General features: G+C 44.9%; 1 protein-coding gene across 2 annotated transcripts; it reads left to right on the forward strand.

The window, feature by feature from the left end:
* The first annotated feature begins 4,969 nt into the window (after positions 1-4,969).
* On the forward strand, positions 4,970-19,869 carry COPS8 (COP9 signalosome subunit 8). 2 transcript variants are annotated; one of them, XM_049888519.1, is made up of 8 exons: positions 4,971-5,187; positions 7,050-7,120; positions 8,280-8,328; positions 9,550-9,682; positions 12,991-13,098; positions 17,123-17,185; positions 17,975-18,016; positions 18,794-19,866. In XM_049888519.1, the coding sequence occupies exons 1-8, from the start codon at positions 5,110-5,112 to the stop codon at positions 18,871-18,873; spliced, it is 624 nt and encodes a 207-aa protein (XP_049744476.1). In that variant the 5' UTR covers positions 4,971-5,109; the 3' UTR covers positions 18,874-19,866. The 2 variants fall into 2 exon arrangements, with proteins under 2 accessions (XP_049744477.1, XP_049744476.1); XM_049888520.1 differs by lacking the exon at positions 12,991-13,098 and having other exon boundaries at positions 4,970-5,187; positions 18,794-19,869.
* Positions 19,870-19,934: the final 65 nt, after the last annotated feature.

Below are 19,934 nucleotides of genomic sequence, written 5' to 3' on the forward strand. Positions count from 1 at the left end.
GAAATACTGCCTGGTCCTGTGCCATCCTCACAATTGTTGCTATGTTTGAGCACATTGTTGCAGCCACTGTGTCAGTCCATCTCTTTGAGAGTCTTCCTCTTTTTCACTGACCCTCTACTCTACCAAGCATGATGTCCTTTTCCAGGTACAGGTGACTCCTGATAACATGTCCAAAGAATGTGAGATGAAGTCTCACCATCCTTGCTTCTAAGGAGCATTCTGGCCGTATTTTTCCAAAACAGATTTGTCTATTCTTCTGGGAGCCCATGATATATTCAATATTCTTCACCAACACAGTAATTCAAAGGCATCAATTCTTTTTCAGTCTTCCTTATTTATTGTCCAGCTTTCACATGAATGTGAGGTGACTGAAAATATCATGCCTTGGGTCAGGGACATCTTAGTCTTCAAAGTGACATCTTTGCTTTTTAACACTGTAAAGGGGCATTTTGCAGCAGATTTGTGCGATGCAATATGTCATTTGATTTCTTGACTGCTGCTTCCATGGGTGTTGTTGGTATTGTAGATTCAAGTCAAATGAAATCCTTGACAACTTCAATATTTTGTCCATTATCATGCTGTTGCTTATTGGTCCAGCAGTGAGGAGTTTTCTCATCTTTATGTTGAGGTGTAGTCCATACTGAAGGCTTTAGTCTTTGGTATTCACCTGTAAGTCTTTTAAGTCCTCTTCATTTTCAGCAAGCAAGGTTGTGTCATCTGCATATCATATATATATACACAGAGAGAGAGAGATTTATTTGGGTCATGTAATTATGGAGGCTGGCAAGACCCAAATTCTGTGGGTCAGCTCTCAGGCTGGAGATTTTTCCTGAGTCATACATTTGTAGGGTCTGATGAACCCAAAATTGGCAGGTCAGACAGCAGGCTGCTGGTTCACATCCCAAGAATCAGAGGTTAGACTATGACAGTTTAATGTAGGATCAAGAGAGAGCAAGCTTTGCTGTAACATCCATATATATTGGCTGCAGGCCACACCCCCAAGGAAACTGCCTTTTCAACTGATTGGCTGCTCACAACAGATCACATCATGGACAGTGATTGCGTTATATCTGCCATACCACTGAGAATCATGGCCTAGCCAAGGTGACACATAACCTTAACCATAAAAACCTTACAACAGTTTTCACTTCTTTATTCACTTCCCGTATTTATTGATACATTCATAAAAATTAACGAAGTTATACAGGCGTAGGGTGGGCCCTAATCCCAAACCCTTCTCAGAGGCATCTCATAGAAGAGGAGCAGTTTTAGACACAGAGACATACCTGGGGTGAAGACACAGCGTAAGCTGATGGAAGCAGATGCACATAGAAGCAGCAAAGGAGCTCCCAGGATTCTCACCACCAGAAACAAGGGGAGCGGCATGCGGCTGCTCCGCTCTCATAGTCCTCAGGAGGAATCAACATGGAAGAGACGCTGACTTGGACTTCTAGCCTGCAGAACTGTGAGACAATAAATTTCTGTTCTTCAAAGCCACCCACTTGTGGTATTTTGTTATGGCAGTCCTAGGAGACTAAGACACAGACATGGCATGTTTAACCATGCACCTATTAGGTCATTCAGTGGTTTAGCTATTGTACTTTATGATTTTGCACCACGTTTTAGCTGCAGTTCATTCCCTCTTCAGTAATTATTTCATTAGGATAGCTTCCCAAGGGCAGTACACTAAGTCCAAGGCTAAGACTATGTCATGGTTTTCATTGTGTATTGCTACCTTGCTTAATGAAATGGCAACATCTACCACAGGGCCGCCCACAGGGGTGCCTTGCCCAAGAGCTCAAACTGATATTTCACCCGTCAAGGACACAAATGTCCCTCTCAGCCAGTGGTCCGATGGAAGTACCTGAGCAATCTATCATCTTGTTCTTGGCCACATTAACACCCTCAAACCCAAAATGCCCTGAATAGAACTTCTAGTGAAGTGCTAAATAGAAGTGGTGACAGTGGACATCTTTGTCTTCCTCTTGATTTTGGGAGAAAAGCATTTTCACAGATAAAAATTTACATAAATTCAATCCTCAAAATGTGAAGATTACTCAAATGCCCACTTTCCCATTTCTCAATTATCTCTGACAACCTCTGCCCACACGGCACTTTCTCGTTCTGACCCTAGCCACCCCCAGCTAGGTCAGATCTCACAACTTAAAAGGACACCATCCTTCAGACTGCCAAATAGGCAGATGCCAGCCACAAGCCTGGGAGTCCACATGACACCCTTACTTCTAACCTGCTGGCTACAAACTTGGGTATTTCCCACTATTCATTCAGAATGTCAGTCCAAGTTTGGGGGCCTCCCCTGGACTTCCTAACTTTCACTTGCTGGCTCCCACTGTTCCTTTGGGTTTGATAATTCACTGGAACAATTCATAGAGCTCAGAAAATACTATACTTACGGTTACAGGCTTATTGTAGCAAAAAGAATACAAATCAGCATAGTGAAGAGATGTACAGGGCAAGGTCCAGGGGTATTCTCAATGAAGAGTTTCCATACCCCCCAAGAAGCTCACTACCCTCCCATGTGTATCCATGCCTTTCACCAACCAGGAAGCTCCTGAAGCCTCTGTGTCCAGAGCCTTTATTTGTTTCATTACATATGCATGATAGGGGCCTCATTGCATATTCATATTCATATTCATATTCATGGTAAGAGCCTCATTGCATATGCGTGATTGAATCATGTTCCCTTATCTCCCTGAGGTCAGCTGATTTCAGGTCATGATGTGGTCCTTCTAGCTTGGCCAGCCCCCCACTCATTAGCATAAATCCTCTGGTATAGTCCTTAAGCTTAAGTAACAAACCCATTGCTGTTGAGTCAATTCAGACTCATAGCAACCCTATAGGACAGGGTAGAGCTGCCCCATAGGGTTTCCAAGGAGCAACTGGTGGATTCAAACTGCAGACCTTTTTTGGTTAGCAGCCGAGTGCTTAACCACTCTGCCACCAGGGCTCCCAAATAACAAAAGGTACTGTAATTACTCAGGAAATTTCAGTTATTTCTCAGGAACTGAGGACAAAGGTCAAATTTCTCTCTGTAAGGGGATTCATTGCTTCACAGGATTCAACCTTTTACTATTAAATATGCTGTAGGTGTGGGTTTCTCACAGATGTCCTTCATCACATTGAGGAAATTCCCTTCTATGCCTAGTTTGTTGAGTATTTTTATCATGAAGGGGTGTTGGATTTTGTCACACACTTTTTCTGAATCTATGGATTTGGTACCTTTTTCTATTGATATGGCGTATTATATTAATTGTTTTTTGAATGTTAAACTCACCTTACATTTCTGGGCTAAATCCTACTTGGCCATAGCATGTAATCGATTTTGTATATTGCCGGATGAGGTTGCCTGTATTTTGTGGAGGACAATTGTATCTATATTCATAAGAGATTTTGAAAAAACACAAAAATAAGACAGACACCAATTGCAAGGGAAATAGGAAGTGGCAAATTTATTGTCTGCGCAGACAAGGAGCAAGGTAAGGATTGGGGAGCTTTTATGTCCTCAGATCCCTGGGGATCTGGGTGCTGAGTCATGCTGAGTCACTCTTCACAGGAAGTTCAAGTTGGGGGACTTCTCGCTTTCCAAAGTAGCTCGGGTGGCACTGGGTGCTGGAGAATATCTTCCCCTCTGGTGATGCTCAGGCCTGGGGTCAGGTACAGAATTCTCTTGATCTGCGCATGTGCCAAGATCTTGACCTGCGCACGTACAAAGATTTGACCCCAACAAACTAAGGTTAGAAGCCAAGGTTTGTAGGGCTGTGGGCTTGGAGCAAACTGCAGTTAGAAGCTGTGGTTTGCAAGGACAGCAGACGAAGGTTGGGGGAGTGCCTCAGTGGAGTGGAGGAAGCCACGGCGACTTGGGGTTTCAATTTTAGTCTGTGGTTTTCTTTCCTTGTGATGACTTTGTCTGGTTTTGGTATTAGGGTAATACTAGCCTCATAAGATGAGTGTAAAGTGTTTCTTCTTCTAATTTTTGGAAGAGTTTGTGAAGAATTGGCATAAATCCTTCTTTAAATGTTTGGTAGAATTCACTAGTGAAGCCATCTGGGAACAAAGCAAAGCCTTAGCCCTGGGGGCGCCTGTGGTTTAGTAGCGAATAAACACATTTATAACATACTGTTTGGCAGCAGTCAGTATCATGCAGAGAACCAAGGAGCCCAAGGCCTGGAGCAGAGTCAGAGAGCAGCTGGGATTTGGATCATGTAAGCTTTGTAAGCAATGGAAAAGCCTTTGGATTTTAGGGCTTTGAAAAGAGGAATAACAAGAATTAATTTATGTTTCATAAAAGTCATTTTGGCTGCTGTGTAGAGAACAGGCTGGAGGCAGACAGGGGTGGTAGCTGGCCTATTTCAGGGGTCCGAGTTGGAAAAGGTTCTGGTTCTGTATGTATTCTGAAGGCGAAGAGCGGGGATTCCCTGAGTCTCGAATGCGGGGTGCGCAGAGGGGAGCCAGGTTGGAGGATGGTGAGGCCCTTTACTAAGAGGGAAGGGCTGCGAAAAAGCGGGCTTGGGAAACAGACTGAGGTAGGGTTTGAACCTAAGTCTGCGTGCCTATTAGGCCTCAAAGCCGACGTATCAAGTAGGCGGTTGAAAACACAAACCTGAGACATACAAACATAACTTGAGCACCTACTAAGCGCAGGGCGTTGTCCAGAACGCTAGGCAGGGCATCGACCAGTACGGCAGGGCTCATTCTTTTCTTATTATACATAAACGTTTTACTGTGCCTCTAGAGGAATTTCTGTTTATTATTTTCCGCGTATGGGTTGTCTTCAAAAGGAGTCCTCCCGCAGGCACAAAACGCCGCCCTTCCCGGACTTGGCCTTGACTCCTGACGCCGACTTCCGGCGAGGACCGACCGGTCCTCCAGAGCATAGAGAGGCGGGCCAGAGCGGCCACGACCCCTGCCCCCGCCCCCGAGCCGACGCAGAGACGTCTGAGGACGCACGGAAACCTCAGGCGCGCCTGCCAGTACCTACGGGCGCTCGTCGGCGGCCGAGGCTTTTTACGTCATCGCCGGCGCGACACCCGTAGGGACAGTCTGGGGTCTGGTTTTCGGGGAGGTGAGGCGGCGGGAGCGGCGGGGAAGATGCCAGTGGCGGTGATGGCGGAAAGTGCCTTCAGTTTCAAGAAGCTGCTGGATCAGTGCGAGAACCAGGAGCTCGAGGTAGGGCTCGGCTCGGGCCGGGAGAAGCCGCGGGGTCTCCGGGGTAACGGGCCCTACGGCGGCCGGCAGGGGACGGGCGCGGGAGCTGGGCGCGGGGAGCCCGGGCGGCTGCGGCCGGCTCCGCCTGGAAGCCCTCGGGCCCGGCCTCCTGGAGGGAAGCGCGGCCTGGACCGCGGTCGCAGCCCCATTCTGCCCCCGCACCAGGGCTGTCCGGCCACCTGTCATCACGCCTCGCCCTCCGCGCGGGCCACCTTTCTCGTGTGACCCGGGTTGGGCTTACTAGGCGTGGAAATTCTCCTGTCCCCCGACTCCATGTTGGGGACTTAAGTTGGTCTGATACAGTGTATTTTGACTTTTTTTTTTTTCCTTTAGTTTAATTTTGGCCCTTTTTGGTTAAGAGCTTGACTGCTAACCAAAAGGTGGACACTTCGAATCCGCCAGCTGCCCCTTGGAAACCCTATGAGGCAGTTCTGCTCTGTCCTGCAGGGTCGCTATGAGTCGGAATCTACTCGACGCCGACGGGTTTGAGATTTGGGTTTTTCCATATTATAATCAATTTTTGGTTCATTTGTACCCAGATAAGACCTTTACATTGCTTGTGTTAACAGTACTTTGTTAACGATTTGCGACGTGCACCCAGGTGCGGGGACAGTAAACATACTTTTTAGAATTCGTTCCAATTTTTCTGCTTTTCAAAGCGTAGGGTAGTATTTCTTATACAAGGCTTTTTTGTTGCTGTTTAACTTGTTATTTGTCTTCAGCTTGTTTTGTTTTTTCTCTTACAAGCTGAAGTTTGAAGACAAATAACTTCAGCTTGTGAGAGAAAAAACAAAACAAATATATGCGTCTTTGCTCCTAACACCCACCAGTATGCTTTTTATATTAATTAGACGAGACACGCTGCTTTCTTTGTCATTGGCCGGGGGAGGGGAAACGTGGGTTTTATTAAAGACACTTGTGCAGGCATGTGCCCATGTATATACAAACAGACCAAGAAAGGTGGGACCTTTCCTTGACTCAGAAAGCCGGTCTTATTCTCATAATACTCCTACCAAGTAAATTTGCTGTTTTGTCTTTAGTTAAGACAAATGAAAGTTTTATTATGCTGTTGAAGTTAATAGTTTAGACTTTTTTGAGTTAGACATTTAAATGCATGACATTATTATAAATAGTTAATTAATTAAAGGAGAGAACAGTGAGACCAAGTAGCTCTAGCTCACTGATAAAAAACGCTTAATAAATGTTTCCTGAAGTTAAATGGGGAAAGAAATGTTTTTGTACCTCAGCCATGATGTTTTTCTATTCCCCACTCATTTACCGGTACTTAACTGTTCAACATGTGGACCCTGGTGGCTTAGTGGTTGAAGCATTTGGCCGCTAACCAAAAGGTTGTCAGTTCGAATCCACCAGCTGCTCCTTGGAAACCCTATGGGGGAGTTCTACTCTGCCCTACAGAGTGGCTATGGGTCAGAATCGACTCCATGACAATAGGTTTGTTTTTTTTTGGTTGACTGTTCGACATATTTGATATAATGGGTAGAGTCATAGTGCTTTAGGAATTGGTTCAGAATGTTTGTGTCTTATAATAGTAAAGTCGTTTAAATTAGAATTTGAAAACTTGGAAAGAGACCCCAATTAGATTATCATGTGAAGAAATTAAGGCTCAGAGGGAGATAAGTCACAACTGATGACAGAGCTAAGCTTCGTTCAATGGTTTTAGTGTTTGATACTTTTGTAAGCTGTTTTTATATATGTAATAGGGCTATAAAACATGCATTGTATTTAAAAAAATGCTTTTTTTTTTTTTTTAAATAAGAGGTAAGAATAAATAAGGTTTTTCTCTTTCCCTTTTGGCTTTGTAGGCTCCTGGAGGAATTGCCACAGCCCCAGTGTACGGTCAGCTTCTGGCCTTGTATCTGCTCTATAACGACATGTACGTGCCTTCTACCTAAAGCCAACAGCAGCAGTGTCCCCAAAGTTAGACAGAATCACCCTCGCCTTGAAGCAGCACACTAAGTCATGGACACAGCGAGCTGTATCTTTTACCGTAACACTGCATACACCTGTTTTACCTTGAAGCATAACTTAATGAATTCTGATTAGGCTGAGTTATTTTTATTTACATTTGTTTATCAGGTACCTTATAAAAATATTTCAGTTTGTTACGAGAGACTACAGTGTTAGTCAAGTCTATGTGCAGTTATTCCTTAACATCTATTGACCTTTTTTTTTTAACTTTCTAATGACATTTGTTGATGTAACCTCACATTTAATCGATAGTCCAAGAGGAGCTGAAAGGGAGAATTGTTTGAGAAAGCTAAGAAGAATTTATTAGCAAAGCATATGAGATTTCTTCAGAGTTTTGTGTTTTAATTATCCATGTTCATTGAAGAAAAACCAGAGAGCACAGCTGTGCAGACAAAGAGGAGTCTCTGATCGTTTTACACCCCATAGAGAATTACTGATACGTTTCTGGTTTAAATTCTTCCAAATCTTTTTATTTCCATACCTTTTTGAAAATTAAATACCAAGAGTCTTATTACAGTTTGTGTAAGTTCTCTGCTTAATTTTTTATAATTCCATCATCATATGTTTGCTGTTGTTCAGGTTTTCAAACCCTTATAAACTCCCATCCTGGCAGAGTTTGGAGGCTCTGTGCCACTGGTCAGCAGGGCCATGATGAGGTGATTGCTTTGGGTCCCACACACATTGTCAGGAAATGCTAGAGCCTTGATGGTGTGCGGATTTGCTTATCTTTATGTTGGAATGCCTTATTTGGGCAATGGTTCTGTCTTAAGCTTTGTGTTTTTAGTGTGCTTAGAACATAGATCTTTAATAAAAAAGTCACTAAAAATGGCAGGATGTTACCTTTTGATAAAAATATTTTAATGTATTTTTATCTGGGAAACAACTTCTCTTTCCCCTGGACAAATTCATGTAAAATTACATTCTACTCCACTGCATGGAGTATTTTAGGATATACTTCTGTATATTTGTGTTGGAACCTAGAAAGTGTAAATGTTAATTGAGATGATTATTTTTGTCATTGATCATGGTTTTTTTGTTTTCTTTTGGGGGGGGTTGTAAATTAGGAATAATGCAAGATATCTTTGGAAAAGAATACCACCTGCTATCAAATCTGTAAGTGTTCTTTAACGTATTTTCTACCTTTATGTAGCAATGGCGCTCACCATTCATGGCACCAGCAGTGATGTAAATCGCAACCTCTAAGATGGTCTGTTTTCTTTCCTATGTGGCTTACAGAAGTAGTCATTCAACTAGCATTCAGGTTTAAGAATAGATTTCCAAATTCCTCTAATCAAAAATTTTTACTCCCTCGCATGGTATGGAAGTCTGTGCTTAGCTCCTGCTGACAGATTTCTTGAGATACTTCTTGTAAGAGCAGCTCGGCCAGTCAGTTAAACAGCTGAGCAAGCTTAGATCTGGTTTGTGTGCTTTGCTATAATGGTATTTAACTTGAAACTGGTAAGTTATGACTGTTTTCTAAAAAATGATGTTGTACTGTACACAGCATTGAGATGATTTTGCCAGTCAGGATTTTAGATTTCTTATTTTGCTTGGGAGGTGAGATTATATAACCTCTGAAGAGTTTCTTCTAAAGTGGAATGAAGCAGATTTTTAATTTCACTTACTTTTCTGTGTCCAGTGTAAGCGTGAAGCAACTTTTTAAAACATTCAGAATGTTACCAAGAATTCGTCTAAACTCTTTTGTGTGTTGTTGACATTCAGCAGCATATCCAATTAGTGTTTTTACTCTGTCTTCTTTTCCCAGATGTCCCGTTAAGATTAGCATGTTCCTGCACCACGTTTCGTTGGTTTAAGCAAAGAATTGTGAAAAATAAGCATAGTTTAATAGTACAGATAAAAGCTCCACCCTTAGAGAACCTACAGTGTGTGCTACTTTACGCTTAGTGTCTGCATCGGCCATTTTGCTATTATTTTTCTGGTAAACTTTATATGCATACAGAGAGAGGTGTTTCGTCTGTATTTTGTATGTGTGTGTGTGCGTATGAAATATAAAGAAAACACTCTACAAAAACAAAAATGTTTAAAAAATTAATTCCCAGGCCTAAGTCTGAAGTGTTTTTGGACTGTTTTCTTAAGCTTTAATAATAAAAGTTTATATCAAAAGTTCAGATGAAATTTATATGACTGCTCACAATGGTTAGAAACCTCTTTGATAGTTAATTGGCTGAAAAAGTTACTTCTTTTAAGGAGTGTTAAATTCTGTTTTTAATGATACAAGTAACAAGTTTAATACCATTTCTGGTATGATGTTTTAAGATACAGCGTTGGTAAATCTGCAGTGAATGTCCTCAAAGGCAATAATATTTGTTGCAGGCAAATTCTGAACTTGGGGGGATCTGGTCAGTAGGACAGAGAATCTGGCAGAGAGATTTCCCTGGGATCTATACAACCATCAACGCTCACCAGTGGTCAGAGACGGTCCAGCCCATCATGGCAGCACTGAGAGGTATTGTGGCGGTTACGCATTACATTAGACTGCAGCTGCTTCCTGAGTGCTCCACTGTGGAAGGGAGTCAGTGATGTGCTCAGAGGGAGACACTTTCTGCTGGGAGAATGGGAGAATTCTTTTTCAGATTGGTAATTTAGGTGTAATTTTGGTATAAGCACATGACTTTATTTCATATTTCTTGAGTATGTTGGCAGTTAGTGGCCTCACTGTCTCTTAATTCTAGATTGAATTTACTCTTGTATGCAGAAGGGTTTGTTTTGGCCACTAAAATGAAATCTTACAGCACTCTAATAAGTTCAGGGTATTTATTGGTTAAGACTTTCAAAATCCACATATTTGAGAGCAGGGACTATGCTTTGGACATTGTAGACTTCATCCTGGATAAATGTTGTATCCAGCTTCTGGACTTTATAACTAACCCATTTAGTATGTAGAGGCTGAAATATTTTATTAATTGCTTTGCTAGAGTAAAAGATTGGTGCAGCATGATACCTGTCCCACAGTAGAGACCTGTTCCCTACCTTGTTTTTCCATTCCCCCCACCCCAACATTTGCTTCCAGTCTTGCTGGTTCACTATTTCTCCCGTCTTGTAAACATCATTCAGTGACTTCTTTTTATCTTCGTATTCCTTTATTGCTTATTGTTATCTCTGTAGTTAGTCCTCCCCTCACTGAACGCCTTCCTGCTCTGGAGGAGGCAGTTAGCAGGAAATTAGGAACAACTACCATGTACTCATCACTTGATGAGGAATGTGGTGAAGGGGAAGGGCAGCCCTGGTGGCGCAGTGGTTAAGAACTCAGCTGCTAACCAAAAGGTTGGCAGTTTGAATCCACCAGCCGCTCCTTAGAGACCCTAGGGGGCAGTTCGTCTCTATTCTTCGGGGTCGCTATGAGTCAGGATCAACTCGATGGCAATGAGTTTGGTTTGGTTAGAGCAGAAAGACTGCTTTTCAGGTGCACTGAAGTCCTCTGAAGTGGTAATGCCATCCCAGCATAAAACGAGGGAAGTGACAAGACATGGCCCTTGCTGTCGGCCGAGACACAATGAGCAGGGCTCCGGCTTGCCTGGGTGCAGAGGGCAGGCGGCTGGCGGGGATGAGTGTGCAGTAAGGTCGCATAGGTACAATAGGAAGTGCCCTTAGCCTCTTTGTGTAGGAGTGGACGTCAGAGGCGCCTAGTTCAGCCCCGTGCTTTTCCTAGTGTTACCCAGCAAGCTGGTGGGCAGGATGAGGACGCAGGCCTCCTGACTCCGTCAGCACTGTGCTGTGCACTGTACTGTGTACTCTCTGCCTCCCATGTGCACAGTGTGTTCCTTCCCCAGGGCCCTCCTGCCGTGGAGTCTCCACTAGGTCAGAACGCCTCGGAAAGCAGGCCAGTAGACCCAGGAGCGGCTGTCCATGTAACACATAGGAGTCGGGGCAGTGGAGCCAGGCTTCCAGAGTTCTCATCCTGGCTCTGTCCCTCACTAGGGGTGAGCCCTGGGCCTCATCTGCCCCAGTTGTAAAATAGGGTTAGCAAAAGCACTGGCCTCAGGTTGTTTCAGGGACTGCACGAATGGTGTGTGAGTACTTGCCACCTTCTGAAGCACAGCTCTGCTCCCTGCAGTGTTTGCAGGCATATGCTGAGACTTCTACAAATCCCCACGTTCGTGAATGCTGTTGTATTTTTTCTACGTAGAACAGTGCGATGAGGATATTCTCCTAACAGATCTGAGTCACTGCTGAATTAAGTCTGTTTGTTTTCTAATTTATTACAAGCATTTGTTTTCTAGTTAAAACAATCACGTTCTTAGATCTCATTCTTTTTGGAATTAGTCCTGTTAGAATGCCTTAACTGAAGGTAGGTTCGTGGAAGCCAACGAGGACTGGTGAGGCACATGGGGAGTAGCCGTTCTCACCCTAGGCCTCGAGGAGCAAGATCGGGGGCTGGTATTACTAGAGCTTAGAGAAGGGGCTGTCCAGCACATGCGTCACTGAAGGTGTTGTGCTTGGTGCCTTGGGGGATATAAAGATACAGAAGACAACTCTTCCTGTCAGGAGCGTGGGTTGTAATTGAGATGACGGTGTGGCGGGGACAAAGCACGCCATAGGGTAAAAGATCACTTATTAAATAAGTCTGTGGCCTACGACTGGGAGCTTAGAGAGGGGCAGAGGTTGCTGTGATTTAGTGCTGTAGGGGTGCTTACAGACAGCCCTGGGAATAGTGGATAAAATGTGGTCCCTCGGCCAGCAGAGAAAGGGCAGTCCAGGCCAGGGACAGCATAAGCCAAAGGATTGGAGATGAGGAGGGGTGAGACCATCCGAGAGCCAGTGATGGGGCCAGGACTGGAGAGGGGATTTTCAGTGTGGTGCAGGGCTGTTCTTATACATGTACACTTGCTTGTTAAGTGTGAGATGCAGAATAGTTCCTGAACACTTGGAGAACCAGGTAGAGAAGCCCTTGTGTTCCCATGAGAGCGCTGGGCAGGCAGGTAGGCCAGCTGGTGTGACTTTCTCCTGTTTCTTTATCGACTGTCTCCTTCCTGAGTTGATTCAATGTGGCTAGGTGAGCCTCAGAACGGTCCGAGATGTTGTTTCCAGGGAAGAACTCCTGTCGCTGATTGGTTTGGCAGCCCCTTCTGTTGAGGCTCAGTCTTTCAGGCTGGAATTTAGGATTTTGAACCTGAGTGAAGTCATGAGTTAGCACAGACTTGGAAGGTAGGGAGAGGGCTGCAGTTGGTTTGTTCTGCAACTGCAGGTGGGATCCCATGCTGGAGACCCTCCTGAGAAACAACAGCTGATTTCGCAAGTAGGCATTTTCTGCCTCACTCATTCCAGCGCCTGTAAATGAATACGTGAACGCAGGTGTTGAAGCATATTTAGTAACGTGTTTCGGTTTGATCTTCATCAGTAATTAGGCTTGCACCTTATTATATGATGTGTGTTAGACACAAGTTCAGGTGTTATGTTCCGTAGGGGAAAAAAAACAAAGTTTACACCACAGGTACATGAATATGTTTAAATGAAATTTTCTTACAGTTTGAGGCTTCTTTGTATTAACTGTTTTCCTATCTTGGAATTTCCATTGTTGACTGAGAGATTATTGGTCTAAGAGGCAATGTAACAATTATATTTGTTGATTTAACGATACTGAAACGCCTCCTACAAGCAAGGCATGTGTATCTGTATCTATAAGCACAGAAATCTTGGGGTTGATGTGGTCTTGCTGGTCCATAAAAATGAGGTGAGGAAAACAGTGTAATTATGTATTTTAAAAATGTCTGCTCTTTGGGTCCGTTGTCTGCTCCCCCTTCGTTCCCCCCATAGACGCTACCAGGGGACGTGCCTTCGCCCTGGTTTCCCAGGCGTATACCTCCATCATCGCCGACGACTTCGCGGCCTTCGTCGGACTTCCTGTGGAGGAGGCTGTGAAAGGTAGCGTTGGCCTGCTTTCTGTTAAGGGGAAAAAGAGCTAGAAATGGGAATTCTTGTCCACAGTTCCTTATCTGAACCCTTGGAACCAGATGTGTTTGTGGAATTCAGACCTTTGTTTTTCAGAAGTTACAGTGAGACTTGTGAGAGCTGGAACTCAACAGGACTGCGTTGTTTTTCTGGGTCTTAACAAGTTTTCCACCTTTTGCAGGGTACAGCTTAACACTTTTCCTGTCTCATGTTTTCGTGGAAAATATTTGCATTTTCCTTCTCTGGCAGGTCTCTGTCTTATACAGGTTCCGGCTTTTGCAGGTTTTACTGTACTATGAGACATCTTTAGGGAACGAGGAGCTCTGGTGGTGCAGTGGTTAAGCACTTAGCTGCTAACTAAAAGGTCGGCAGTTCAAACCCACCAGCCGCTCTGCAGGAGAAAGATGTGGCAGTCTGCTTCTGTAAAGATTACAACCTTGGAAACCCTATGGGGCAATTCAGCTCTGTCCCATAGGGTCGCTATGAGTTGGAATTGACTCAACGGCAATAGGTTTGGTTTTTGGGTTTTTATGAAACTTTGCACTGTCCCTGTATGGGATCTGGGGCAGTAGCCCTCTGTAACCAAGCACGGCAATGTCTCTGCAACAAAACCTGTGCACATCCCACACGCGGGAGCTTGGAGGTTGAAAGTAGACTACAGTGGTTCTGGTTAGGTTTTGCCACCAAATGAGTTAAGAAGAAGCTTTTAGTTTGTAGAGCTTTTGGGATTTCTGAGTTGCAAATAAGAGATTTTGAACCAGAATTTACTCTTAAAGCCCTTCTGGCCAGTTGGGCACCAGTTAAAGGCATCTTAGATTAAGAGCTTTGCAAATGAGTCCTTGGCCGTTTTTATAAAATTAAAAATGTGTATCTCTGGTATGTACCCTTGGTGCATATGAGCACTCGACCTCTCTCCTCAACGTAGCCTCTTTAATCTTCCATTCAGTCATCTCGTCATGGCTCCCATGGCCTGTCCCCTGGATTTTTTTCTCAGTTTCTCTCTCAGACCTTTGATCAAGAGCCCATGTTCTATTTGGCAGTGGTAAGCCCTCCAGGCTTATGCCCAGGAAAGAACAATTGGAGCTACTCGTAGTGCAAGGGCCAAGGAAGGTGGCAGGAGGGCTGAGTCACTGGAAGAGGAGGGCAGGGGAGAGAGGGACAGAGTGGAGCATTTGATCCCAACCCCAAATCTGAGCCACAGATTACAGTGTAGCTCTTACGAGTAGTGTAAAATGAAGATGGAAGAAAATAGTGTAACTTCTCACAACATCATGATAAATGGAGAAAAGATTGAAGTTGGCAACGATCAACGCCCATGGAAGCAACAGTCAGGAAATCAATGGATGCATTGCATTGGGTAAATCTGCTGCAAAGTGTTGAAAAGCAAAGATGTCACTTTGAGGACTGAGGTGCACCAGACCCAAGCCATGGTGTTTTCAGTCACCTCATATGTATGCGAAAGCTGGACAATGAATAAGGAAGACCGAAGAAGAATCGATGCCTTTGAATTGTGCTGTTGGCGAAGAATGTCGAATACACCATGGACTGCCAAAGGAATGAGCTAATCTGTCGTGGAAGAAATACAGCCAGAATGCTCCTTAGAAGTGAGCATGGCGAGACTTCGTCTCACATACTTTGGCCATGTTGTCAGGAGGGATCAGTCCCTAGAGAAGGACATCGTACTTGGTAAAGTAGGGGTCAGTGAAAAAGAGGAAGACCCTCAACGAGATAGATTGACGCAGTGGCTGCAGTAGTGCGCTCAAGCATAGCAAGGATTGTGAGGATGGTGCAGGACCGGGCAGTGTTTTACTGTTGTGCATGGGGTCACGATGAGTAGGAACTGACTTGACAGCACCTAACGACAACTTCTTTAAATTATTTTTTTTAATTATTCCTTTTTCTCTGAAAATTAATATGTTGCTACGTAAATACGTAAATGGGCGTGCATATGTGTGTGTTAAAATAAATCTTAGCTTATCTTATTTTTTTTTTTTTATCTCATGGCTCACATTTAGAAGTCCTCATTTCACCCTTCCTTGTAAAGGCAGTCTCATCCCAGCATCCCATTTCAGCCCATTTCCCTTTGGTGTCTCTTGTTCGCCCCCGACTCCTAACCACCGTTCACCTTATGTGCTTGTGCATTTTAATTTCTTAGGTGGTGCTAAACCACACCCTCAGCTTGCTGTATTACCATGTAGAATATTGTTTTCTACTTTTATTTTAGCACGTGTTGCTTTGTTTCACAGTGATTGTTGTTTTGATTTTCCAGCTAAAACGTGAGCTCCGTCAGGCACCACATCTTATTACTAAATTTCCAGGATCCAGGATAATTCCAGACACATAGTGGACGGGATGATGAAATCATGCTGTTACTTACTATTCAAACACTTACTGGTTTTTGCCTCTTGAAATTGACCCATAATTTATTTAGTATATAATGTACTCGAGAGTCCGTACTCTTTAAAGTAGCTTTTGGGTTTTGAATGAATAATTTCTTTTATAAGGATCAGCACAAAGCTGATTCCTATGAAGCGGAGGTTAAACACGCCCCAAACGTCCAGCTTTTCCAAACTGCCGTCCCACTCCATCATCTCTCACGTCAGCTACTCCCTCCCCCGCCCCCCCCCAGCACTCTCCCCCCTGTCTTTGGGCTCCATCACCTGCTGCAGCACCTCACAGCACTCAGTCAGCCATGAAGGAAATGGCTCGTGCAGTTTCAGAGCCTGGAAAGTCCCAGGTCTGTGGGTCAGGCACCAGGCTGGAGGCTTCTTCTGACTCACGTGGTTGCAGAGGCTGGCGAATCCGTGCTGGCAGGTCAGACAGCAGGCTGCTGGCTCACAGGGCTGCTGAAGTTGGCGAATCAGGTGAGACAGTAGGCTGCTGGCTCACAGGGCTGCTGAAGTTGGCGAATCAGGTGAGACAGCAGGCTGCTGGCTCACAGGGCTGCTGAAGTTGGCGAATCAGGTGAGACAGTAGGCTGCTGGCTCACAGGGCTGCTGAAGTTGGCGAATCAGGTGAGACAGCAGGCTGCTAGCTCACAGGGCTGCTGAAGTTGGCGAATCAGGTGAGACAGCAGGCTGCTGGCTCGAGTTTCAAGAACTGGAGGTCAGATGATGATGAGCCAGATGCAGGATCCAGAGCGAGAGAGAGAACTTTGCCAGACCCAAAGCCCACTGCTGTCGAGTCAGTTCCACTCATGGCGGCCCTGTGGGATAGAACAGAACTGCCCCATAGGGTTTCCAAGGCCATATATCTTCACAGAGGGAGACTGTCACATCTTTTCTCCTGTGGAGCAGCTGGTGGGTTCAAACTGCTGACCTTTTGGTTAGCAGCTAATCACTTCATCACTGCACCGCCAGGCTCCGACTTGGTCAGGAGCATTCAGATGTATTGAGTGCAGACCGTACCCTTTAGGAAACTCCCCGTACTTGAGCAAGACAGTGCAAGGGTGTGATTTGAATAAGGGTGTTGGGGTAAGGGTGGTGACTTGAGTCATACCCTCTAGTAAGGTGATGACTTGAGACATACCCACCCTAATCCTGCCTCCTTGACATAAGGGACAACTCACTCCCAAACTGGACCATAACAGCATAACAAAATAAAACCACACTCACTACTGTCCAGTAGATTCCGACTCCTGGTGACCCTATAGGACAGAGTAGAACTGCCCCACAGGATTTCCAAGGCTGTAAATCTTCACAGAAGCAGACTGCCACAGCTTTCTCTTGGGGAGCAGATGATGGGTTTGAGGCACTGATCTTTTGGTTAGCAGCCAAGCACTTACAGAGTAAAATCAAGCTTTCATGTTTTGAAATACTTCAGAAACCAGTATGGTTGAGAATGCTATCTATAGTATATCTTTTTAGTAAAAGTACATGTAACAGCTTAAACCAAAAATGCAGATCTCCTAGACAGTTAACATCATTGGTAGAATGTGGACCTTGTTCAATGAAGATTGAATTATTAATTTATTTTTGTGTTAAATACACATTTTCAGGCATATTAGAGCAAGGATGGCAAGCCGACTCCACCACAAGAATGGTTATGCCCAAAAAGCCCGGTAGGTGGCGCTCTTCACCCTTGTGGCGTTGAACTCTTCCATGTAAGATTGCTTGTTTTTCAGGCATTGAATTTGAATCATTTGCTACAAAGTCTGCTATAGTAACAAAATTGATGGGACTCACCTTTTAAATGTAGTCACAGAAGAATATAGGTGTTTCATCATTCTAATTATAACTAAAATGTTACTAATTGTCTTCTGCCCTTTGACCTATGAAGCCGTTTCTGACGGTGCTTCTCATTATATCTAGACTGCTGCCCTTAAAAAAAAAACTTTTTCAAGTACTCAAATACTTCCTTTTTCTCCTTGTACTCAAGTCGTGTAGACTCTTCTAAATAAAAACCTTCAATGACTTAATGTTCACCCGTTTAAGTTATCTGGCTTTTCTTTTAATGCCTTAGACGATGTGATCTGTCCTTATTGTCTCACTCTGAATCCCCTGCCCCCGACCTCTGTCTCAGGTGAACATGTCCCCTCCTTGTCCCAAACTAGCCGGGCTGATTCCTGCTTTTTGTTGATGGTCGTCCTGTTTACCAGGAGCCCCTCCATGGCCAGGCTGTACGCCCACTTCCCTGAGCCCTTATGCATTGCTTCAACCCATGTTTCTTTCCACCTCCTCTGAATTCCTCTTGTTTTAGGCATTGTTGAATACGTAGTAAAGTTCTCTGTTTGAGAAACAAAGTGCTGTAAATGCAGAGGGCGTAACAAATAAGGACATGTAGCACGGGAAAGCCCTTTGCAGTGATATCTCTGTCAACCAGACTGTAAATTCTGTTTTTTTTGTTTCAGGAGCCCAGGATGTGTCCTTTCACAGGTTTATTCCCCTGTCCGGTATGTGTTTCTATACACTCATTTTAAAAATGTTTCGTTGTTCTAAACTTCTTTTTTATAACATGTATCCAGCTTCTCTTAGCTCTGCCCTTGTGAACAAAGAGATTAAACTCTATATTTATTGTTTCTAATACTCAGTGTTGTGTTGAGTCACCCGCAGCATGTGGTTGCAAGAGTGACCTTGGGGCAGCGGCACCCTCCACCCCCCACCCTGTAAAGCCCCTTCAGTATTGTGTGACAGAGCCCTGAAACGGCTTCTCCTTTATTCAGAAGGGACCCCAGCCTGACCAGTGGTGACTTAATGCTAGCTTGTGAACTCACCGAGGGCAGGGCCTTTGTGCTGCCTCGTTCATTGACAGCACCCTTCTGGAATAGTTCCCGATGTATAGGCCTGCAGGAATTATTTGTTAAGTCAGTGGTTGTATGGGTTAGGGGCCTTTGGAAGGACAGCTGTAGCTGCCTCTGAAGAGAAACTTTGCATGTTAAAACGTTACAAGTGTTTTTAACCTTCACACAGAATACTTGAGTAAGGACAGCAAAGCCAGGCATACCTATACTCCCAGTTTGGGAAAACACTACTAATAAAATGTGGGACTTCTTGGCCTCCCCCGCAACGCCCCCCAAAATGCCAAGGCCTTATAAGAGACCTAGAATGTCTAAAATCAGGGCAGGCTAATAGAGTTTCCTCCTCCGAAGTGAAGGTGTTGGGGGCGAGGGCAGGGCCAGAGCTTTGTCACCCTGGCACGTGACTTACATACGTTCTCTCTCCACCCACAGAGCCTGCCCCGGTCCCACCAATCCCCAACGAGCAGCAGTTAGCCAGGCTGACCGATTACGTGGCTTTCCTTGAAAACTGACTTCCCACCCCGAGTCCGAGATCCACCTTCAGAGTCCTGTATGCTGACAAATGGAGAAACGTAAAACGTTTGTTTTCAGTTTTTAGAATGGATTAAGCACCTCAGCATCCCTCACTGAGTAGGTGAGGAAGTCAGTGTGTAATACAGAGTAGATTGTACGTACTTTGCCCTGAAACGTCGTTGCTGACTAGCTGTTGAAAGGGTTCTCAGTTTGCAACGTGTAACAGCTGGAGCCCATCAGTGTTAGGTGGCTGGTTTGTGTTTCCCAGTGACTCGTAAAGCGTGGCTCTGTGGCTCCGTGTAGTGCAGCGGCCGCACCCGCCTGTCCCCGTCTGTCCCTCTGCGGCTCCGTGTAGCACAGCGGCTGCCCCCGTCTGTCCCTCTGCGGTTCCGTGTAGTGCAGCGGCTGCCCCCATCTGTCCCCGTGTGTCCGTGCCTCAGCATACGGCACTCCTGTTGGCGCCACTGGCTGAGGTGGGGTGGATTCGTTGGGGCTTGAGGGGGTCCATCCCCCGAAGGCCGTAGCCACATTGCCACATTCTGGTTCTCCTTCTTTGGAAAATATGCTCCCCCCGCCCCACAAGCTCCTGAGAATCACTAATGTGGGACACTGGGTACAGCTGAGGGACAGAAGACCATTTCCTTCATACGCCAGGCTGTCGACGAGATTTCTCCTGATGGCCTGAGTGTACCCATTGCTGGCAGCAGAGGGTGCCCAGGAAGAGCAGCTCATTTAAGGTGCTCGTGAGAAGCCTGCAGTTGTGTTATGTCCTCTCAGGAGGGGAAGGGACGTGTGCAGGGCGTGCTGTTGGAGAAGCAGCTTGGGAATGAGTTTGTGTGACTCCTGCCACCTGCCGGCTGCTCGCATTTACCCCGGGTTCAAGTTCTGCCTTTTACAGAAATAATGAATCTTTCATTTCTTGTGTGACCCCTCTTACTGTTTGAACTTGTTTATTGTATCTTTGGGTTAAAACACCCCCTAGTTCATTCATTCTGCATTTGTTCAATAAATATTTAATTGAATTCTTCCATTGTTTCAGCCAAAGTTGTTTCTGGAAATT

Source organism: Elephas maximus, chromosome 6 (genome assembly GCF_024166365.1).
Source record: "Elephas maximus indicus isolate mEleMax1 chromosome 6, mEleMax1 primary haplotype, whole genome shotgun sequence".
Taxonomy (NCBI): Eukaryota; Metazoa; Chordata; class Mammalia; order Proboscidea; family Elephantidae; genus Elephas; species Elephas maximus.